Below are 24,966 nucleotides of genomic sequence, written 5' to 3' on the forward strand. Positions count from 1 at the left end.
ATTTGTTGTAGAGCTGGTTTGGTGGTGCTGAATTCTCTTAGCTTTTGCTTGTCTGAAAAGCTTTTGATTTCTCCATCGAATCTGAATGAGAGCCTTGCTGGGTAGAGTAATCTTGGTTGTAGGTTTTTCTCTTCCATCACTTTAAGTATATCCTGCCACTCCTTTATGGCCAGCAGAGCTTCCGCTGAAAATCAGCTGATAACCTTATGGGGATTACTTTGTAATGTTGTTTTTTGTTTTTCCCTTGCTGCCTTTTTTTTTTTTTTTTTGGCGGTACGCGGGCCTACTCACTGTTGTGGCCTCTCCCATTGTGAAGCACAGGCTCCAGACGCACAGGCTCAGCGGCCATGGCTCACGGGCCCAGCCGCTCCGTGGCCTGTGGGATCTTCCCGGACCGGGGCACGAACCCGTGTCCCCTGCATTGGCAGGCGGACTCCCAACCACTGTGCCACCAGGGAAGCCCTCCCTTGCTGCTTTTAATATTTTATCTTTGAATTTAATTTTTGTTAGTTTGATTAATATGTGTCTTGGTGTGTTTTTCCTAGGGTTTATCCTGTATGGGACTCTCTGTGCTTTCTGGACTTGGGTGACTATTTCCTTTCCCATGTTAGGGAAGTTTTCAACTATAATCTCTTCAAATATTTTCTCAGACCCTTTCTTTTTCTCTTCTTCTTCTGGGAACCCTATAATTCGAATGTTGGTGTTTTTAGTGTTGTCCCAGAGGTCTCTGAGATTGTCTTCAATTCTTTTCATTCTTTTTTCTTTATTCTGATCTTATTTTCACCATTTTGTTCTCCAGCTCACTTATTTGTTCTGTTTCAGTTATTCTGTTTTTGATTCCTTCTAGTGTATTTTCCATTTCTGTTATTGTGTTGTTCATCTTTGTTTGTTTATTCCTTAGTTCTTCTAGATCTTTGTTAAACATTTCTTGTATTTTCTCAGTCCTTGCCTCCATTCTATTTCCGAGATTCTGGATCATCTTTACTATCATTACTCTGAATTCTTTTTCAGGTAGATTGCCTATTTCCTCTTCATTCATTTGGTCTTGTAGGTTTTTACCTTGCTCCTTCATCTGTGACATATTTTTTTGCCATCTAATTTTTTTTTTTTTTTTTTTTTTTATGAGTGGGATTGTGTTCCTGTCTTACTGGTTGTTTGGCCTGGGCTTCCAGCCCTGGAGTTTGTAGGCTATTGGGTAGAGCTGGGTCTTGGTGCTGAGATGAGGAACTCCGTGAGACCTCACTTGGATGAATATTCCGTGGTGTCTGAGGTTCTCTGTTAGTCCAGTGGTTCAGACTCGGACCTCCCACCACAGGATCTTCAACCCGACCCCAGGCTCGTGAACTAAGTTCCCACAAGCCGCCTGGGGTGGCAAAAACAAATAAATAAAATGAAGAAAAAGAACAATAACAAAGTAAAAAATAAAATTAGCCTAGGAAACTAACAGATATGTTAGGAAGAATATAAAAATAAAGTTATAGATGCATCAACAACTTGAAGGTACATCAGTACCACAACAGTAAAAAAAGTGGAGGAGGGAAAAGAAAAAAAAAGTGGGGACGGGGAAGGCCTTTGCTGTGGAGGGCAGGGCCTAAGCAAAGGCAAGGTTTGGGTAGTGGGTGGGGCCAATGCTCAGGACCCGTGGGGCTGGGAAAGGCCCTGGGGGCTGTGGGGGGGTGGAGCTTAGGCTCAAGGAACAGAAGGGACCCAGGTGTGCCCCCCACCTCTGGTCTCAGTTGGTAGGGGACCTCACCTGGGAGCCCAACAGGCTTCCTGGACTGAGTGGGTGGGGCAAACGCCCTCTTCTCCTCTCCTCTGGTCTGGGAGGGCCCCTCCTGCGTGCCTCTACTGATCTCCCTAGCCTCCCTCCTATGCCCCCAAGGACCGACGCAGCCTGGAGGGGGGTTTGGAGGGCAGGTACCGGCTTGGGAGCTCAGCAGGCTCCCCTGCCCAAGTGGGTCAGGCGATCCCGCTCTGCTCCTCTCCCACGCTTCCCAGAGAGTCCCTCCTGCCTGCCTCTCCTGATCTCACCAGCCTCAGGGGCGTCAATCCTGTCTGACCTCCACTTCTTCTCTGCCCTCAGCCCCGCTACGTCCTACCGGTTCACTTTGGGGTTCCTCCTGTCTCCTTGGGCATCAGAGTCCCCCACCAGCAGCAGGCAGGTGCCCTAGTTATGGGGAGGCGCTAACTCTGCGTCTTCCCACACCACCCTCTTGACTCTTCCTTCCCTAACTATATTTTCATAGACAGCTTGGGGTAACATGTGAACTAAGAATATATTTTCATGTTAATTTCATCTGAAAACAAAAATAGAAGCGAATAAGTATATTACATAAATCCAGACTGATTTTTTGACTGTCTCTGTATTGACTTTATTTAAAAACATGGATGGTAACCTAACAATGTTAATAGGCAGAAACATTGAACTGGTGCCATTTTGGCAGTTCCAATGAAGAAACCAAGTGGTAATTAAGTTTTCCCCTTTCTTGTGGAACATGGTTATACAACAGTTACATTATTCTGCCAGCGAAGTAGCCCTAGGAGAATTAAAGCATCGCTGGAAGCTGTACTCTAGTGTTATCCATGGAAGTATTTCAGAACTTTCTACTAATCAAGCACAAATCCCCAACATGGGATTATTATTATTTTTAGCTGTTGAAAATTAAAAAGAAAAAGAAAAATATGTGCAGGAAATGTTTTTCATCTATGGGTTAAGCAGTACTCAAGAGAAAGCTGTATTCTAAAGGGTGAGTGTTTTAGTCAGGATTCTTGGCTACCAGGGACTGAAACCCAACTCAGACCAGTTTAAGCAAAAAAGGAGGTTTTGTGTGTTTTTACAAATCCTGGTGTAACTCACAGAACCAAAGGAAATGTTGTAGGAATGGGGCCCACTAGGAATTAGGCCCGCGTCCTGGGAGCACATCAGTATCCCTAGTCTCTGCTTCCCATTTCTGCATCTGTCCACATGCCAGCAGTATTTTCTTAGACATCTCCACCAGGTGCTCCCTCTGTGGCCAGAGGGGTGGGTTTTGTGATTCGCCGCCTGCAGCAGGACCATATGAAGTAGGAGGAGGAGCATTTTGCCAGAAGGGGAGGGTGCTGTTTGGAAAGATGAAACACTTTGGGTAGGACACATTTAGCAAGAGGAAAAGAGACCTCAGGTCTGAAAGATCAACTGGATTGGGTTATGTTTTGACAACTTCCTAAAACTACATAGACTAGATATTCCTAGGGAATGTTAGAATCTTTTTAAAAGACATGTATACACACACACACGTACTTACATATTTTGTACAGATGTCCATGATACGTTAAATGAAAAAAAGGTCATAAAATAGTGTATGACAGGTTCTATTTCCATAAAAACAAACCATCCAGCTCCTATATATATATATATATATATATATATATATATGTATGTGTATCTTTGTTTGAGTGAAGAGAAAGGTGTGGAAGGATACAAAGGCTGATATTGTTGGTTACATCAAGGAGTTGAGAATAGGAGTTGGGGCTGGGGGAGATGATCAGCTTTGCCTTTATATATCATGTATTGTCATTTCACTTGTTAAAATAAGCTTGTGTTATGCTCGTAATTTGAGAAACATCCAATTAAGGAAAAAGAAGAGGAGCCTATTCCGACTGACCTCAGGAGCGTGGATGCAGGGATTGAATGTGATAGCTTGGGAGTCATGTCATTTTTTTTTTTGGCTGTGCCGCATGGCTTGCAGGATCTTAGTTCCCTGACCATGGATTGAATCCGGGCTCTTGGCAGTGAGAGCGCGGAGTCCTAACCACTGGACTGTGAGGAAATTCCCCGGGAGTCATGTTATCTTAGGCTGGCAGGCCAGGGCATTCCACTCTTCCCAGATTTCCAGGACTGGGAAGCACGGCAGAGGATGTTGCAAACCAGACTGGAGCAGCAGCAAACTGGAGAGATCCACAGCACTGTTGTTCACCAAGTCTGTATCCCGTACAGAAAGCAGACCTAAGTGCATCAGACCTACCACCACCCCTGATATAGCAAAATCTCCTGGGCAGGACCCTTCCTACCCAGCACACAGATGGCTGCTTCTGCTCATGGACTACCCCTGCTCCAGTCAGCCATGGCAAGAACAGCTGGGCTACTTTCAAATGAAGCACCTGATCTGAGCCACTAATTATGCGTGAAAGCAGAACTGATGCGCCCCTTTCATGGAAAAGAAGGCCAAACGGCTGGCCCTTTGAGCCTCATGGTCTGTTCGGTTTGGTTAAGAACTTCCAATACCTGGCACTAACCTGCTACAGAGGCTCTTATCATAAGTAACACACCCTTAGGATTGTACATGGATGAGGATGTGTGTGAGGTCGAGGGGTCTCCCTGTCTGTTGTCACAGAACCACCATAATGAATGTGGCTAAAGAGACATGGGCTGAGGTCCTGACGAGGGAATCGGTGATGTGCGATGTTCTGAGGTGCTGAAGATCAAACAGACAACGGCAGCTGCCACTGCAGCCAGCCCTGCCATTTACTGGGTGCCTGGACTGTGCTGGGTGCACCACATAGATCTTAGTGTGTAATTCTCAACGATTTGGGTGGCTGCTTTCAGTCACAGTTGATAGTTGGGACTCAGGGTAAGTGATGTGCCTCAGGTCCCACTGCCAGTAAATGGCAGGTTTGGGTTAGGACATTTCCCCCCAAACCACACAGCCTCCTGAGGAGCGAGCCTTTATTGCATTTCCCACTCACTAGCCGAAGGAGTTAGAGCAGCTCTGATTTTAGATGCATGGTCTTCATTCTTGAGATGGAATTGTTCCATCAGAACTAAAACCTAATTAAAAAATAATAATGTGCAGAATGGAAGGACGATGTAAGGCAAGTGGCTTCTGCCACTGGGAGGGCCATGCCTGTTCTCTTACTGCCACCTGCTAAGAGGGACTAGGGAGAGAACGGATCTGGGCACTGGGATTCGAGTGTGAACCCAGTTCGGGACACTAAATTGTAGGTGCTTATGGACCTGAGGCAGAGGTGGCCATGGGTGATACTCATTTGCATCTCAGAGAGTCTTTGAACAAGACAGAAAGATGGAAGAAAACTCTAGGTGCACAATGAAAAAAAAACAACACACAGAAATAATATGATCCCAATTGTTAAAAATTGGATATAAATTTACCAAATAACAGTTATGTATGGCTATATGGTAGAATTAAGGGTATTTTATTTTCTTCTGAATATTTTTCTCTGTGTATCAAGACTATTTGTAGTGAACATGCATTATTTCAATAATCAGGGGAAAAAGTTATTTATAAAAGAAAATGAGACCTGTTTCTTTAGTGGAAAATGTCCCATCATGATATGGGCGGGTGATAAGGTAGTGCCAGTAAGTGTGTCTGAGTGTCCATCACTATCCAAGATGTATGTGAACAGAAGCTCAGGTTCTCTGCATGATTACAAACAAACACAAACAAACAAACAAACTCAGCTTGTGGCAGTTGACAGATCAGGAGCTTGATAGGAAGTAAGAAGGCCAGCTGTAAAGGGCTGTTTTCTAGAAATACTGGAGCCTTCTCAGGCCATCCTCACCCACAGGCAAGCTTCAGAAATATGGCTCTGGGAGAAGCTGTGGTTATGGCTTTGTGGCTGAAAATCAGCATTAGAGAAGGGTAGGAGTCTGAGTTTTCAAAGCAGGTGTCCTGCCTGGCAGTGAGTAGAGAGCCCAGCCTTCTGAGTCTGTCCCTTGATGCCACAGCTTGTGTTTCAAGCCATTGTTCCCATTCATGGCATGTAAGTTAGGTTGAGAGAACTTCCTATTGAAGCTGCCAGCTGAGCTGTGACTGGTCATCCATTTGCAGAAATGAGTGCCTATCCTGGTCTGAAGTAATTGCTTCTGGTGTGACCTAGCTGGGCTGCTTACTCTTGTTGGTCCATCGTTGCTTGGACTGTCAAATAAAGGAGTGGGGATGGAGGATATGTTTCAAAAGCTTCTTCGAGCTCTGAGATCTTAGGATCCCCTGTTCTTTGGAAAATGGAAATATCTTATAGGAGGTGATTCAGAGTGGCTTATTGTACACTTCAAAAGTGGCTAGTGTGACTGAGGAACTGAATTTTAAATTTTAATTAATTTTAACTAATTTAAGTTTAAATTTATATAACCACATGTGGCTAGGGGCTACCCTATTGGACAGCACAACTCCTTAACTGGAAAATCTAGCACGAGGTGAGCATTTTGAATGCCTATATATATTTTTATATATACCTATTTTTGAAATTAAAAGAAACTTTTTATAATGTCAGAAAAACGCTTTGGGTTCATTACACACAATACAGACAAGAAGAAAGTAAAAAATAGTCACGAAAATACCTACTCAGAGATAACTGCTATTGGCACCTTGGTGTATAACCTTCTAAATTCTCTTCTGTGCTTACGTCTTAGATAGCCAGCTGGCTTTCAAAAGCATAGTTTGAAATCATCCAGGAAAGGGATAAGATGTGTTAGAAAGAGAGAATGCCTGCTCATTGCCCAGAAGAGAATACTGATAAAGATTTTAGCAATCTGCCACGGCTGATGTTTCCTTTCTGGGTGCTAGGTTATCAATCCCATGGGATGGGATGCATTTGGATTGCCTGCCGAAAATGCTGCGATCGAGAGGAATCTACATCCAGAAAGTTGGACACAGAGGTATGTGTTTACAGGCATATTCAAGCACTTGTATACAGAACCCTTAAACAATTTTTTTAACCTGTGCACAAGAAATAGAAAGTAAAGCAAACAAAACATTGCAGTCTGCCGAGCAATAAACAGGATTGTCTGTATTTGGTGTTTGCCTTTTTGCACACTGTATTCTTATCTAAGAAATAACAAAGAGGGTTTGGATATCATTCATGTGTTCATTTGGATGCTTTGTTATTTAGTTATTCTTCCTTTGAGTATTTTGCGTTTGGAAGGAAAAAGGAGAAGGAAAGGGTGACATTTGTTAAATTTCTACGGTGCTCTTCATCTTCGTGACTGTAGTTTGAGCCATATACAAATTCCACATTATAATTTTCTCTGCACATTCTGTTAATTTTTTGCCTTCATCATTCTGAAGGAAGAGGAACTTAGATATTCAGCGAGGAAATATATGGCCAATTTATTCTGGGTGTGGCTTTCTTCAAGGAGGACAGTACCCACTGTGCCTCAGGCTTCCATGTACTTGTGGGCCAGCAGTGCCCATCCCTCTCCCTCCTGATAAAGCCTTGAGGGCCTTATACCAGAACCCAGCAGAATGTTCTGGGCTCACTCCAGCCCCTTTCACAAAGCCTTTCCTCACCCTACCCGGTTCAAAGTCTATCCCCATTGTCTTTCACCTCCCTTTGCTTTATCTTGCCCAAGGCTACATTGTAAAAAGAAATATCTTCTGCACCATCTATTTGTCTTTTTTCTTCCTAATCCCTAGTTTCCACTTTTCCAATTATGGTTAATTCTAGAGTAATGGGAGTGATGAAAAAAGGAGGAAATAATGATTTAAATAAAATGGGTCAAATATGGTATAAGTTTGATGTAAGCTAGGCTAGGGACTGGCAAATTCCATGGGCCAAATTTGGCCCTGCCTGATTTTGTAAATAAAGTTTTATTGGAACACAAGCCACACCCATTTGTTTATATATTGGTCATGGCTGCTTTCATGATACAATGGCAGAACTGAGTAGTTGTGACAGAGACCATATGGCTCACAGAGCTGAAAACATTTACCATCTGGTCCTTTACAGAAAGTTTGCCAACTCCTCCAAGGAGGAGTAGTATGCTCCTCCAACTAGAGCATAGCAGTAAAGAAGATGGCCCCTGAATCAGGCCACATAGGTACAAATCCTGCCTTTCCTTCTTCCTAGCCATTCACCTTGAGCAAATTACTTAACCTCTCTCCGCCTCAGTTTATTTATCTGTAAAGGAGGGATAGTCATAGTTCCTACCTCTTATGAATGGATAAAGATTAAGCACTGTCTTAGTCAGCTGCTATAACAAAAATACCATAGTCTGGGTGGCTTATAAACAACAGAAATGTATTTCTCTCAGTTCTATAGGCTGGGAAGTCCGAGATCAAGGCACTTGCAGATTTGGTGTCTGGTGAGGACCTGCTTCTTGGTTCATAGACAGCTGTCCTCTCTCTGTGTCTTGACATGGTAGAAGGGGCAAGGTTGCTCTCTGGAGTCTCTTTTATAAAGGCACTAATCCGGTTACCTCTCATAGTACCTTTGGTTACCTCAAAATACCATTACGTTGGAGATTAGGTTTTAACATAACAATTTGAGGGAGACACAAACATTCAGTCTGTTGCAAGCACTTTTCTGTAAAATGCTTAACATGAGGCTTGGAATTAAAATAAGCTATTGTTAGCTAATCAGAGATCACCTAGAGAACTTCTTCATGGTTTTCCATATTTTCAGTCTGCTTGTACTGAAAGGGGACACAGTAGAAATTAATTAGTCCTTTTTCTTTAAAAAGAAAAAAGAGGACCTAGAGATCATCATATTAACTGAAGTCAGACAGAGGAAGACAAATATCGTATGATATCACTTACATGTAGAATCTAAAAAAATGATACAAATGAACTTACTTACAAAACAGAAATAGACTCACAGACATAGAAAACAAATTTATGGTTACCAAAGGGGATAGTGGGGAGGGGCAGGGGGGAATAAATTAGGAGTTTGGGATTAACATATACATATTACTGTATATAAAATAGACAAACAACAAAGACCTATTGTATAGCACAGGGAACTATACTCTGTCTTGTAATAACCTATAATGGAAAATAATCTGAAAAATATACTTCTATGTATATATGTATAACTGAATCACTTTACTATATATCTGAAACTAACACAGCACTGTAAATTAACTATATTTCAATAAAAAGTTAAAAATTTTTTTAATTTAAAAAATTTAAATAGAAAAAAGTAAATAATATTTCATATTATATTAAAGTTGATTAATTTACTTCTCTCCACTTTTCCAATTGTTGGAGAGTTTTCGGTTTTAGGTTTTGATTGACAAAGCACTGTATGGCTCCTCCTGGATTCCCGCAATTTGTATGTTAAGATTTTTCTTTTCAGTCGCTTTTAAATTTGTAAATGCTTGGCTTAAATTTGTGCAGAATACAGGCATATGGATGGGCCAGGAGTGCACAGATCAGAAGGGTTGCCTTCCTGAATGGCCTGGGAAAGGGTTAGTCCCTAGGACCAAAGACTATCATGGTTTTTAGTGGATTTTGCAAGGGTCCAAAGAATAGATGTCTTCTACTAGGCAGATATTTTCACGGATTCTTAGTAATTAATTTCTTCGCCAGGGCGAAACAACACTTAAAGCCCTTTGAAATAATCTAGACTTTTCCAGTTTCCTTTTCACATTCTCAAAGTGTAGTTTGTTTATGGCTTTTCCTGTTTCTAAAATCCAAACTCTTTTCCCTTTGTTTCGCAGTAATATTAGACACATGAGGAAACAACTTGATCGACTGGGCCTGTGTTTCAGCTGGGATAGAGTAAGTCACCTTTTTCCTGGAAGGTCTTTATTTTAACCAAGGTCCTGATTGAATGGGGGATTGTGCACATTTACTTTATCTTCCTTCTCTTCAGGTTGGGAGGAAGGAGGAAAAGAAGGGTGGCAGAAAGCAGGAGGGAAGGATTAGCACTCCACAAATAAAAAAGTATCCCCAGTGGATAATTTGCCTGCAAACAAGTAATTTTCTGTGGGATTAAGCTAAGAGAGTTAACTTCTTATTTAACTTCACAGTTGGCTATTATTTATGTGTGGCAAAAGCTTTGCACAAGGATTTCTCGTGTTCTCAGCAATAGTTTAAAAAGACTATTGGAATCTATGTAAAAGTGATTAAATGTCAACCCATGTGGTCCCTTTAGGTGATTAGGTGTAGGCTGATGGATCATTTATCTCTTTTGTTCCATGTTTGGAATTGAGGCTTATAACAAAAAGCCTTTTGGTATAAAATGTTTTCAAACTGTGTATTAAACCACTGGAGAATTCCAGACCTGGGTGGAGTTCAGTGAAGACCACCTGGGTGTTAGGAACACCCACACTAAATACGGCTGAGCCCTTTAAAGCTTTGGCCAAAGACCACCCCTTAGACATTGATGAGTGGTCTGTTAGGTAAGATGAACTCTTGCTTGTCCTCTCCACGAACCAATGTCGTGATCTCTCTTAGCATCCCACTAACTCCACAAAATGCTTTTCATTGCTGGGTCTGTCAAGTTAAAGTTCATATCCTTTTACTCATGCGAAGCACCTGGAACAAACCCAAATGCAATCACCTTCTCCTCCTCCCCCATAATTTCTTAAATGATTCCGATTTGATGAGTACAGTAAAAAAGTGAAAATCAAATACGTTTAAACAGTCCCTGCTTTTTTCCTTTTTTCTTTTTTAGCTTCTTTAGATAAGGTCATGGGTTGAACCAAGTTCTTATTGTAGCACTGATGCCATTTTTATCACTAACTTGCAAGGTCACCAGGGTTTCATTTGGTAGAGGTGTGAAAAAGTCCTGGTGCCTGAGTCAAGTTGTCCTGAGGAGCCAGTGGGGAAGTGCTGATGAAGAATGAACTGCATTCTCATGTGGAGAGAACTGAGTAATGCCCTCAGCTCTCCAGAGATGCGTTGGTAAAATCCTTGAGAGTAGAGATGGGCTTGTTAACCCTCTAGGATGAGAACTAGCCTAGTCCTACGCAGGAACAGCAACCATAAATAGTTCAAAAATTAATGGATTGTTTTCCTGATTATCATAGAAGATTAGAAAATGCAGACAAGTATAAGGAAGAACATAATGTGGTTAATGTGGTTAACCACAATGTGGTTAATTTAACGTCCTTGTATGGTTCCTTGTAGTCTTTTATTCTGGAATATTATATAATTTACTTTTGCAAAATAGAATTCATAATTCGTGTTTTTTATTTTGCTTTTTTTTACCTGCTATTCATGAACATTTTCCCAGTTTATTAAATATTCTTTGGAAAAAGTGACTTTTTATAGCTGTGTAGTTTTCCATCTTATGAATGTATCATAATTTATGTAACCTTCCCCTTATTATCATATGTTTAGATAGATTCTAATGTTCCTCTGTTATAAATATAGGTTCTTAATCACTCTTGTAAAAATCTGAAGTCCAGAAAGCTGTAAAAACGAAAAGTTTTTCTATAACTCATTTGACTGCAAAACCTGACCTGAACTGATGTTTATCTCACTTAGAATGAATATTCATATATTTTACTCTAAGAATAGTGATGTAATTGATTACTAGGTGCTCTCCCAGACCTAGTTAGGTAAATATACTGTTACCTTTTCATATCCAAAAAGGTCTTAGTTCTGAAGCGCCACAGTTGGACCACAAGCATTTCAGATAAGGGATTTTGAACCTGTTAGTGCAGGATTGTAGATAAATATCGCCACCCCTTCTATCAGTGTCTAATAGTTACTGAACAATTCCCATGGGCCAGGCACCCATAATTCTCTCTTCAGATCTCTAGAAAGCTCTAAAATGTGGGTGATTTTATTGACATCGTTTTATTGCTGGTCACCCAAGTGGCAGGGCTGGGCTAATCCACTGGCCACTTTATGACTGCTGTGCTCACCCCCCGCACTTGGAGCAGATACTTTAGTACACATATTTTATTTCCTTAATATGACTTCTCAAAAAACCATGAGCAAGTTTAAAGCTTACAGTACTTGAATTTAAAGATACTTAAAGGTATAATTTGCTTATGTTACTTTGCTATTGCCAAATTATCCTCCATAAAGGTTATACATATTTACACTCCCAAGTTATTATATAGTTGTTTTCACCTGTACTTCTTTTGTTATTAGTGATGAGTTTTTCCCGTGCTTTTAATGAATGTTTGAATTTGGGGAGGGAGTGTGTGTGTGAATAATCTAATCATGTCTTTTGCCTATATAGTTAGAGGGTGTTTGTCCTTTTCTTAATGATTTTCATTTTGTTACAAATATTTTCCCTCAATTTATCATTTGCCTTGCATTTTGTTTGTAGTGGGATTATTGTTAGCACACAAATATGTACTTGGAAAGGCCTTTCAGATAAATACATTTTTATTCTCAATCTTTTGTTTAATTTTTGCATTTAACTCAACTGGAATTATTTTAGTATATGATATAAGATAAGGAATTCCTCCTTTTTCTGAATAACCAATTGTTTCTGTCTTTGATTTTCAAACATTCTTTTCCTCATTGATTTAAAAGGCTAACTTTATTATAACCATCTTCTTTTACACTGTTATTATACACTAAGTTCTGTTTCTGTTCATTTGATCCATTTATTACTATGTCATTGCTAAGCTATTTTTAGTTACAGTTGCTTTATAATTGGCTCTAATACCAGGTAACAGAAGTTTCTTCTTGTCTGATACTGACAGTGCCATCCCTACTATCTTGTGTTTCTGTTTCCTTGATATATTTTGCCCATTTGAAAAAAATTTTATCTTTTATTTGTTGAATTCTTTTGGTGCATCACTTGTGGATACAATTAATTAAAAAAAATTGGAAGATGGACAAAGCATATGGGGGAAACCTTTTAGCTAATCTAAAGTTTTTGTCTGTAACAGGGAAGTGTAAGCTATTTGTATTTATTTTTATAACTAGTATAGCAATTCTTTATTGTGCTAAAAGATAGCTGTAAGGGTCTTAAACCACGTGTTTAGTATCAACATAAAAAATAAAACAGAACATATGTTTTTGCCTCCCATGTGTCAATAAGATAAGGAGATTAGCTGGCAGCGTTGGGTCTTCATTGCTGCACGCAGGCTTTCTCTAGTTGCAGCGAGCAGGGGTTACTCTTTGCTGCGGTGACTGGGCTTCTCATTGTGGTGGTTTCTCTTGTTGCGGAGAATGGGCTCTAGGTGCATGGGCTTCAGTAGTTGCAGCACGTGGGCTCAGTAGTTGTGGCTCGTGGGCTCTAGAGCGCAGGCTCGGTAGTTGTGGCACGTGGACTTAGTTGCTCTGCGGCATGTGGGATCTTCCTGGACCAGGGACCGAACCTGTGTCCCTTGCATTGGCAGGTGGATTCTTAACCACTGTGCTACCAGGGAAGTCCCACACTTTCCACTTTCTAAATCTATTTTCCAGAGGTTTTTTTGGGTATGTTCTGAGATTTTAGGCCTAATTTCTTCTTCTTCTTTTTTTTTTAATTAATTAATTAATTTATTTATTTCTGGCTGTGTTGGGTCTTCATTTCTGTGTGAGTGCTTTCTCTAGTTGCAGCAAGCAGGGGCCACTCTTCATCGCGGTGCGCGGGCCTCTCACTATCGCAGCCTCTCTTGTTGTGGAGCACAGGCTCCAAACGCGCAGGCTCAGTAGTTGTGGTGCACGGGCCTAGTTGCTCCGCAGCATGTGGGATCTTCCCAGACCGGGGCACGAACCCGTGTCCCCTGCATTGGCAGGCAGATTCTCAACTACTGTGCCCCCAGGGAAGCCCCCTAATTTCTTCTTATTGAAAATTTTCTTATCATGTATCATTCCTTAAACATAGATCTTTGCTTTTGGTTTTAGAATCATTTTCATAGCAAATTACTTAAACTGAATTCTTCTTAACTAGTTTCAGTGCTCATCATAGACCTTATAGAGCATGACCTTATAGAGCATGATTGCCCATTTTCACAACTTAGATTCATGAAAGAAAATGTTCAGATATTTTAGCTCTTGCTTTGAATCTTCCGATATTGCATGTTATTTTCATAATGGGGAATGACTTTTCATTGCTTTCACCTATGACCAGCAACTTCCTGGGGTATGGAATTCTTTTTTCTTTCAAATATCTTTTAGTAGACCTTGATCCTTGATTTACTGTCTTAAAAAAATACAAATTATAGACTTACAGGAAGTTGCCAAGATAGTATAGACAGATCCTATGGACCCTTCACCCAGCTTCTGCCAATGATAACATTTTATACAACTATAATATAATATCAAAACCAGGAAATTAACATTGGCACACTACTATTAACTAGAGTACAAATTTTATTCAGATTTCACCAGTTTTTATATGTACACACAGTGTGTGTGTGTGTGTGTGTGTGTGTGTGTGTGTAGGAGTAGTAGTAGTAGTTCTGTACAGTTTAATCACATGTGTAGAATTATGGAATGACCACCATCTGGCCCATTGGCCTCTGATGGAGAAGTCTGAGGCCAGCCCAGATCATCTCTTTGTAATACAGTGATCTTTCTACCCTCGTTTTGATGCTTGTCGGACTCCTGTCTCTGCCTTTTCCATTTAAAATTTTCATCAAAGTGTAGCTCAGTGTCCATCCTTTCATTTTAATTTTGCCTGGTGCTTGGTGACCACTTTTGATCTGCAGTGTAGATATTTCCTCCTGTTGGTTTTCTAGACTCTCTTTCTCAAGAACACTGACTTTGAGTGTTTGCTCTATTCACTGTCCTCCATTGTTTTCACCATCTTTCTCATGATTTTGGTCCCTTTGTTCTTCTCTACCTTTTGGGAGAACTCATGTTTGCTTTCCACATCACTGATTCAGTTTCTATTGAACCAGGGCTGCTTCATATGGTTTCTAATGCAGACAGTGATGCTGTTGTATTTTTAGATTGATTCTTAGTGTTCCTCATCTCATTCAGTTCCCATTTTCTTTCTCAAGCCTCTTGGCCAACTGCTTTTTTTTTCTTCTTATTTTGCTATCTTATCTCATTTCATAGACTGTGTATGTTCAAAAATTTTCTTGAGAGTACAAGGTGATGCTCTTGAAAAATTATTTTTGCTTCTTGTAATAAATCTTTTTACAAGTTTGAAATGCTGTGCTCTCCTTGTTTGTTTCAGAAGCTTTTCATAGACACCTTGTGGATTTTTCCCCCATTTCCTGAGTGAAGTGGACTAGTGTATCACTTTAGGGATCCATCAGCATGAGGGGAGCAGAGTGGAAGCTCTGTCATACTCTCTGCCTCATTCATTTCTGTCCGGGTTCGGGGAACCCATAGCTCCTGGGGCATCTTTCTCTTTGCTCTGATCTTTACCCGGGTGTGAGTTGTGGTATCACAGATGCCCCTATGACACCCTGACTGCTTCAAATGCTTCTGAGGCACCACAGACAGGCGTGTCCAGTTGGTGGGCTTTTTACCTGCTCTGTAGCCCACTCTCCCCTCTGGATTTGCCGTTTCAAGTAAGGGGTGCCAGAGCCCTGCTTCTCAAGAACCCAGTCTGTCCTTAAGAGGGGGAGATGCTATTTGGCTTACGGTATTTTTCTTCAACCTAGTCCCATCTGCCAAAATTTCTTGTCATTTCTGGCGTGTCAGTGGCACCTGTGTTATTTCCTGTATTCGTGCAGTCACCTCGGCCCCCATCTTTATATTCTCTTGGTCATTTTTTTTTTTTTTTTGCGGTACGCGGGCCTCTCACTGTTGTGGCCTCTCCCGCCGCGGAGCAACAGGCTCCGGACGCGCAGGCTCAGCGGCCATGGCTCACGGGCGCAGCCGCTCTGCGGCATGTGGGATCTTCCCGGACCCGGGCACGAACCCACAACCCTGCATCGGCAGGCGGACTCTCAACCACTGCGCCACCAGGGAAGCCCTCTCTTGGTCATTTTAATGGGAGTAATGGAAACAAGTTTAGATACATGTGTTCTTGACGCCATTTTTCCCAGAAATCCACCATTGCTTTTTAATGAAACCTTTACAATCTGATTGGTCATATAGAGCAGCAGAGTGAGGAGGTACAGGAATACTTTATTTAATTGACAAGGCAGATCTGTACCCTTTGCAAATAACAATCCTAAAGTCCCATAAAAACTGGATAATTAAGCAGATGGGTATCTGACAGTTAACAGAATATTTAAAAAATACGATGGCTCAGAAATGTTATCTTCCTCCCCCAGGTGGAGAAGGCTAACTTGAAAACGTGGGTCATGGACTCATTCTTCCTGTCTTTGCCTGGATGGGAATCCCTGTAGGAATGGTCCAGCTCGGGAGCTGCATTCTCATCTTTCTTACAGAAAATGCTTAATTCTCTGAATTAAAAGGAAAAAAGTATACATTTCTTGAATTAATAGTGAGCCAGAATGATAATCAAATGATGTCTTTTAGCTCAGCACTGTGTTTCACTTTTTCAGATATTATTCTGCAAGTAGCTTGTATCATCTCGATTTGGAAAGTAAGAAACTGAAAGCTGAATTTGAATAGTTGAACATCTACTAAGGGAAGAGTGAAGAGGAGATAAAATTCCAAACTGTGCAGTGAGAGAGATCAGACATCTTTTTTTGTGGAGCACTTACTTTGTGGAATAACTGGCAGCCTTTCTGGAGAGGGTGTGACCCTGCATTCTGCTCTCATGGGTTCAGATTATGGCCTTGGTGATCATGCACTGGTCCTAGGAGATGCCCCCGTGAGTTCCTTGTGACAGTGACATAGTTAGCTTCTAAGTTGTGTGGTATGGCCCACTGAGGCAAGTGTGTCTCTGACTTTGATCTCTACCATCTCACCAGTGCTCTGGTGCCTGAGCTGGTTCTGGACCAGGCCTTGGCTGTGTTTTGATTGGCATAGACTCTGGGGCTTGATTTTTATCAGGAGTCATCTGGATAATTATGTGGGGAGCAGTGCCCTAGGAGTTCCCTTCAAAACCAGACAAGTATACGAAAGGAAAAAAACATCCAAACCAGATAGGATTCAAAGTAATGCCTGTGGAATCTGCGAGAGCAGGGCTTTATTAGCTGTTTTTGGTGCTTGCTGAGCAATCCCCAAACACTCATACTCCAATGTAAAATCAAAACAAAACAGGAACATAGGACTGGGCATAAATGATGTTTGGATTAACTTTTCTTGTCTCCTTTACTAGAGTAATCAAGAGCTGACTCTGCTGAGTTTCTTTACTATGGAGCTCTTATGAAATTTTATTTGCACTCATTTTCACTGGATTTTAAATTCCTGTGTTTGATTTCCTTCTCGTGTTTCTCCATTCTGCCTTCTCTGCACGTTGGTGCCCAGTAATAAGACTGATGGCTTTGCCCATCAGTCCCGTTGGGGCCAGGCAAACATAGGAATTACTGCCCCCAAGACAGTCATCCATTGAAACGAACTCAGTGTGCCCCCCACCATGTTCCCCAAAGGCTGAGCGGGCTAACGTGGATGTGTAGTGTGGTTATCCTGGAGCAGTGGAAGAGGCACATCGGAACTGGGCTCCATCAGAATTTTTACTGGGACAGGCTTTTATGATGTCGAGCTTTTCCAAGTTTTATCCATCAATGCTGCACAGCCTACATAAATTAAGGGGGTTGCTGAGGCATTTGTGGCATCTCCACCATGTGCAGATGGTGCTTTGCTTCTATTTGCATCTCTTTGCTTCTATTTCTCTCTCTCCCCGTCTTTCTTCCCTTTCACTGTCCTCTTTCCATTCCCTTATTCTCATCCATTCTCCTTGACTCACCTTCCTTCCTTCCCTCCTTCCTTCCCTCCTTCCTTCCTTCTTCACAATTCCATTATCACACCTAAAACAATTAATGATAATACCATAAAATCCTGGAATACCAGTCATTTTGCAGATTTCACTGGTTGTCTTATCAGTATTTCTTATTCCGTGGGTTTGTTTGCCTGCACTTCTGCTGGTCTTTGTGTAGCCTTTTCTTCCCCACCCTCATGTCATAATCATGGTTTGGAACCAGTACTCTCTTTTCATCCAAAACACACGCCCTTTGGACCATACCTGCATGAGTTTATTTTCAAAGACAGCATGATTTGTATGATTACAAAATGAAAATTATTATTGCTTCAAGACCCTTACTACCTCGGAATTTTATTTACATAGAAGACTAGACATTCGAAAGGAAAGATTAAGCTCCAAGAAATAATGAGGGTTCCAGGATAATAAAAAGATATATTTTTAACGGTTTTTATTTTAAAAGAATTTAAAGAATAGCCTAAAACAAAAAGAATTTAGGGCAAGTGATTGCCTGAAAACCTGGTTGGGAAGATTCCCATTGTGAGAGCTCGGGGTTGTGGTTGCCTTGACAACGTGTAACAGGCCCTCGAAGTGTTTGACTCTCTGAGTCCTCTTTCAAGTCCTTACAGAGGTGAAGCAGTTGGTCTGGTAGATCTCTGACTCTAGATTACTTTCTGTCTCTCAGAATCAGAAAATTAACCTTTTTCCAGAGGTTTTTCTTTTGGTTGGGAGGGAAGAGGCAATACCTTTGTTTTAACTGAAATGAATTGGCAGCATATCTCTAGTGCTTTCATTTCAGGGAAGGTTGATGCTGGTGCATAAGGGTTAGTGTTCAGAATTATCATCATCTCGAGGCTGAGAACCGTGTCTCATCATGAATACCTAGCACACATGCAGCTGACCTCATGCACAGCTGTGACAGCTCAGTCCTTACCAGCCTAAAACATGGAGGGAAGTTTTTCATTGCCTCAGACAGGATAGTGTTCTTGGACTCTTCAGCCCTAACTAAAGAAGGAGGTCTCCTGGGGCCGCTCAGCAAATGTGGCTATGCAAGGAAGTAGTTTGTTTTATCCTCATCCCCAGTGGTGGTCATGAGTCCTATCAAGGATGTACACTCTGGCTAATGGGAATAGAATTTACCAATTTAATACTTGTTAAATGCTTCTAGGAGATTGGATCTTGGATGCTCATTCCAGAGGCTTGAGTTTTGGTGATGGACTTTGCCATTCACACATGGTGGGCATGATCTATTGCTCCCTCTTTCCCCATGGCTGAATCAGGTCTCCAGGTCAGTTTTGCACAATAGCCAGTACAACCTTTGACAGAACAGGTGCTTGTAGGTGTACGATGCAAGGTGCTCTAAGCATGTGGTTCAAGTTCAGAAGGTCTTGAAGATGAAGTTGTTACTCCGTGAAAATAACAAGGATCATTTATTTATTTATTTTATTTATTTATTTTTTTTGTGGTACGTGGCCCTCTCAGTGTTGTGGCCTCTCCTGTTGCGGAGCACAGGCCTCGGACGCTCAGGCTTAGCGACCATGGCTCATGGGCCCAGCCGCTCCGCGGCATGTGGGATCTTCCCAGACCAGGGTACGAACCCATGTCCCCTGCATCGGCAGGCGGACTCTCAACCACTGCGCCACCAGGGAAGCCCACAAGGATAATTTATGTGTGTGCTTATACCAGTGGTTCTCAAACATTGGCGAGCATCAGAATCACCAAGAGGGCCTATTAAACCACAGATTTCTGGGCCCCACCCCCAGAGTTTCTGATGCAGTAGGTCTGTGGTTTTGTTTTTCTATTCAGAAAAAAAGGATCTTAGGAATGATCGTGCTCCCAAACCTTATTAGGTAGGAATCATAAGAAGACCTACCATCAATTTTTTTCTGACGTGTGGTAGCGCATAAATGAATAATAAAAACAAAATTTTAAGAAATAGTCAATGTTTTTGCAAATACAAGATTATTTTTATAACTTCTTTCACTGTGAAATATTAAACGTGGATAGAGTAGAGCAAAAGCATGTATGTAAAGCTTAATGCATTATTGGAATGTACAGCTACCACCTAGGTTAAGAAATAGAACTTTGCAGCACCCAGCAGTTCTCTGTGTGCCCTTTTCCAATCACAACTCCATCTCTCCCCACTACCACTATCATAGGGAACCTCTGTTCTGGCATTTATGATAATCACTGCCTTGTTTTCAGTTTTACCACCTGCATATGGTTTTCATAGTTACATAAATGAACTCAGATAGTATGTGTTCTTTTGTGTCTAGCTTCTTTAACTCAACGTTACGATCAGAGAATATTCTCTGTATGATTTTCTGGAGGAAAAACATTCCTGTGTGTCTCCTGTACTCTCAGTACTCTACTACCGCACCTTCACTTCTGACACCAGATGTGTGTTCTACAACTTAACTCAATTCTGATACTATCTACATGGAGATGGTGTCAGATCCCACAAGTTAAAGGCTTAGCCCTACAGGACTTTCCCCGTCCCCCACTTCTTATGACAATTACAAGTCCAGGTTGTTACCTATGCTTCTGACCAACTGGCTATAAGTCAGAGGTTTCCACAACCCTTCCTTGATTAATTTGCTAGCAAGAATTCATGAACTTCACAGAATTCAGGAAAGCAGTCTACTTACTAGATTAGTGATTTATTACAAAGGACATCAAAGGATACAGATGAACAGCCAGATGAAGAAGTATATAGGATGAGGTCCAGGAGGGTCTCAAGCACAGAATCTTCTGTCCCATTGGAACTGGGATGGGCCACCCTTCCTGCATGTTATCATCCAGAGGCCCATCAAATCTTACTGTTCAGGAGTTTTCATAGAGCAGGGATGGTCTCCCTGACTCTCCGTTTGAACTCCTCTGACACTGTCCCATTAGGGATAGGGAGGGGCACCTCATTACTGCTGGTTGGGGTAGAAGTCAAGACCCCACCCCTGTGGTCTCCACTGACACCACCAAGGGTTTTTTTTTCTAAGTTAACTTGCATTTTATTTTATTTTTATTGAAGTATAGTGGATTTATAATGTTGTGTTAGTTTCTGCTGTACAGCAAAGTGACTCAATTATACATATTTACATTGTTTTTTATATATATTCTTTTCCATTACAGTTTATCATAGGGTATTCAATATAGTTCTTTGTGCTCTACAGTAGGACCTTGTTGTTTATCCATTCTGTATATAAAAGCTTAGCGGCCAGTACGGGTAGGAGAGTCCCGGCTTTCCACTCAACCTCCTGTGATGCCACACTGACACAGAGAGAGATTGGGCTGCCTTGTTATTGCCTCCCAAGGTTGTAAGTCTAGACTCTCCACTGAGCCCTTGCTGGCGAGGGTAGGACTGTCATTTTTTTTCTGTGGTGTTGACTAAGGTAGAGCAATTATTGTCTAAATTTTCTCTCTTGCTAGGCTGTCCCTTTCCTGGTACTCTGGCTAAAGAGAGCAGGCTGTTCTTTTTTTCTTCTTCTTCTTTTTAATTTTTTGTCTGTACTCCTTGGCGTTTCTGGATTACTGGCTTCATTAGCTCCAATTTTGGGACTTATGAGAAAATCCGTGGAACTCACCACTGTATCACTCCTCAGGTGCTGAGGTCTCTAATTAGTCTACCTTCTCTTTTCAATTTATTGGAGTCTATGTTTGTTTTATACATATATATAATATTCGAGGTTTTTTGTTGTACTTAGTGGAAAGAACAAGGAAAAGTACATCTATTCCATCTTCCCAGAAGAAGACAGCGTATATAGTTTCAAATCCCTCCTTCTTCTTGTGAGATTCTGATCTGCACTTCCCTGCCCGTAATCTTTCCCTTAAACATCATTGGACTAAAAGATCTTCAAAATAATTTTCTATACTGTTTTCTAAGTTTATAGTTTTATTTCTTAGTCTGTGTCACATAGGAAATCTTTTAAGCTGTGATGGGTTTCTACTACTCGATGCTTATGGTGCTCGCAGGCAGCAGAACAGCTCATTTTGGGCACTGCTGTCATTTTTGCATCCTAGGAATTGATGAATTGATATTTCCTCTTCCTCTGGATCCATGTCCGTATCTAACAAATAGCCTTCACATTATTCAGGAAACCTAGAGAACTCACATCTCAAAAATATCTTTCAGATGACTCTGCCCTGTTGATCCTGAAACTTTCAAGTATGTTGCAGATAAAATTAATGTTCTTTTCCTTCCAGAAAAATGGAACAGTTGTAGAGAGCTGGTTTGGCACGGATAGTTGAAATACTGGCATCTCCCCAAATAGACCGATAACAAACTGCAACTCAAACCCATTCCTCTCATCTGTAGTTTAATGAAGGGTTTTCTGGACAGTTTAATGAACAGTTCCCAACTGTCTAGTTAGAAAAGCTGTCTGTATTGTTTGACTGCCTTGATGAAATTCTTGTCAGCTGGCAAAGAACAGTTACCAGGAAATTAGGCAAATTGTTGCTTCTTGTCTGATTATGGATAGTTTACAGAATCTTGTGCAGTTTGTAGCAGGAGGCAGCTTTCAGGTTACCATAAAAATGACAATGCTCAAAAAATAATGGTCAAGGGACTTCCCTGGTGGTACCGTGGTAAAGAATCTGCCTTCCAATGCAGGGACGCGGGTTCAATCCCTGGTTGGGGAACTAAGATCCCACATGCCTCGGGGCAATTAAGCCCGCATGCCACAACTACTGAGCTTGCGTGCTTCAACTAGAGAGCCCACGTGCTGCAACTGTAGAGCCCACACGCTCTGGAGCTGGCACGCCACAACTAGAGAGAAGCCCATGTGCTGCAAACGAAAGATCCCTCATGCCTCAACAAAGATCCTGCCTGCTGCAACTGAGACCCAATGACGCCAAAAATAATAAATAAATAAATTAAATTAAATTAAAAAAAATAGTGGTCAAGAAAATAGCAAAAGAGGAGCTTACTGATGAGTCTGATTTCAGTTCAGAAAGTGTGAGTTGTCTTCAGAACTGCGAAGACCATGATTTCCCTTCACTTAATATTCATTCTCTAAATTGGCTTCAAGAACATGTAGAACATGAATCTTTCAAATTACTTGAAAATTTAGCTGTAGCCCTAGATTTGAAAAACAAGACCTTTAAGAATAAAATACATGCTCTATAAAAGCAGAGTGTCTAGCATTTGTCATTTTCAATTTTCATTAAATGCTCATTTTCAGTCTAAAGTTAGTCCTGAGATGAAGAAACATAATTATGTAAAAATGAGTTCTTAAACAAATGCTTAGGTTCATGATTTATTAATTACCCTGATATTAACACCTGTTCCCTCAGTTCTGCAGAAAGGAGGAGAACAGGGAAGGTAAAGGAGGCCAGAGGGAGAAACTCAACCAAGATGGAATTAAACAGATGGTTGAAGGAAGAGGGATGAGAAGATAAAGCCAAGATGAAGCGGACAGTGAGGCTGAAGAAGCCTGGGCAGTGGCAGTCATGGGGGGTAACAAATAGTTTAGGAGGGAGGAAGCAGTGGCCGTGTGGTCTAGAACAGGGACCCCTGGCTAGGACTGTAGATGACAAAGAGTTGTTGGGAAAGCTGCAAATGCAATGGAATAAAGCAGAACTGGAGAGGTGGGAGGGATGGGTCTAGGGCCTGGAATGCCTATGGGAGGTAAGGTGGGTGATGGATTGCCTTTCTTTTCTCTCCGACACAAATGGGTGTGAATGGGATAGGAATGGGGCTGACAGTTCAGAGAAACTGCTTAAGGGAGGAGAGACTGTGAAAAGGCTTAATGTATAGGTAGGTGGCCTGAATCTTCATGCCCCCTGACCTAATGCCCATATGTTTTTGGTACTCAATAAATCTCTGTGGAATAATTCAGTGAGTAAATGAGGAAACAGAGCCCTGAGTTGGATGGAAATTCCCTTCTTTTTATTCTCTGTACCTCCATTTTCTATCATGATAGCCAGTTATTGAGTCTCTCAGGATAAGGACTCGGTAAGGTAGACTCTTGGTGAGTGTTTTCTCATTGGTGGATTAAATGGGGAGAAACACAGAATTCTGAACCAGTGTTATACCAGGGAGCTGAGAAACTGATCTCAAGTATGTCTCCTTTTGAAAAGCCATTTGTTTTTGATATTGTAGAAGTTGCTAATGGAGGTAAACGTGGTTCTTCGTTTGCCTTTAGAGGTTCAAAGGTTTTGCAGACAGGTTTCTTAGAACACTGGGTTCACTGTGAATTGGAGTGACATTTCTCATGTGAACCCCTACTTGACAACATTTAATGTGAATAAGCCAGACTAGTTCCAAGAACAAAGGCATTCTATTGATACCTTTTTAGAAAACCTGTTATATTTAAGAAAACTTGCAAGGGCTCTGTCTCAAAGCTTTAATTTGTTTTTTAAATATAGTGACACTTGACGTCCTGAATTTTGTTGTATTTGTTGCTTTAATGAAGATTTATTGAGCAGCTGCTATGCATAAATACTGGGCCAGACAGTGTTGGAAAGGCAGGCTGACCCTCTCCAGATTCCTTGATCCTCACAACAGTGTCGCAGTTTCCAGATGAGGAAAGTGAGGCCCAGAGAGATGAGTCATTTGTCCAGGGTTACCAGTGAGTCCACAGCAGACCCACAGACTGAGTCCAGTGCTGAGACCCTGGTCTTCAGCCTGCCTGCCCTTCACTCCTTCCATCCACTGACCTTCACCTGCCTCCAGGAGCTGACAGCCTGTTTAGAAAGGTGAACAAAATTTGGGGACTTAAATAAAAGGGTCAAAAAGTTTGGGTCCTAAAAGATGGAGATGTACTTGGCATTTAAGACTCAGCCAGGCAGGAGATTGTGACCAAGGTGGCAGAGTAGAAGGACGTGCTCTCACTCCCTCTTGTGAGAACACCAGAATCACAACTAGCTGCTGGACAGTCATCGACAGGAAGACACTGTAACTCACCAAAAAGATATCCCACATCCAAAGACAAAGGAGAAGCCACAATGAATCAGTGGGAGGGGCGCAATCACAGTAAAATCAAATCCCATAACTGCTGGGTGGGTGACTCAGACTGGAGAACACTTATACCACAGAAGTCCACCCACTGGAGTGAAGATCCTGAGCCCCACGTCAGGCTTCCCAACCTGGGGGTCTGGTAATGGGAGGAGGAATTCCTAGAGAATCAGACTTTGAAGGCTAGTGGGATTTGATTGCAAGACTTCGACAGGACTAGGGGAAAGAGACTCAACTCTTGAAGGGCACACATAAAGTAGTGTGCGCATCGGGACTCAGGGGAAGGAGCAGTGACCCAGGGGAGAACCAGACCTACCTGCTAGGGTTGGAGAGTCTCCTGAAGAGGCGGGGGTGGCTGTGGCTCACCATGGAGACAAGGACACAAGCAGCAGAAGTTCTGGGAAGTACTCCTTGGTGTGAGCCCTCCCAGAGTCCGCCATTAGCCCCACCAAAGAGACCAGGTAAGCTCCAGTGTTGGGTCACCTCAGGCCAAACAAGCAACAGGGAGGGAACCCAGTCCCACCCATCAGCAGACAAGTGGATTAAAGTTTTACTGAGCTCAGCCCACCAAAGCAACAGCCAGCTCTACCCACCACCAGTCCCTCCCATCA

At 41.8% G+C, this 24,966-nt stretch overlaps 1 protein-coding gene across 1 annotated transcript in view; it reads left to right on the top strand.

Moving 5' to 3' along the window:
• Window positions 1-24,966, top strand: part of LARS2 (leucyl-tRNA synthetase 2, mitochondrial) — a 161,112-nt gene that overhangs the window by 27,471 nt on the left and 108,675 nt on the right. Inside the window, exons 4-5 of the mRNA XM_082663515.1 lie at window positions 6,564-6,655; window positions 9,437-9,497. Of these exons, the coding sequence (XP_082519641.1) occupies window positions 6,564-6,655; window positions 9,437-9,497 (153 nt within the window). The remainder of the gene's footprint in view (window positions 1-6,563; window positions 6,656-9,436; window positions 9,498-24,966) is intronic.

The sequence above is a fragment of the Grampus griseus genome, assembly GCF_964374135.1.
Source record: "Grampus griseus genome assembly, chromosome: 10".
In the NCBI taxonomy this organism is placed as follows: Eukaryota; Metazoa; Chordata; class Mammalia; order Artiodactyla; family Delphinidae; genus Grampus; species Grampus griseus.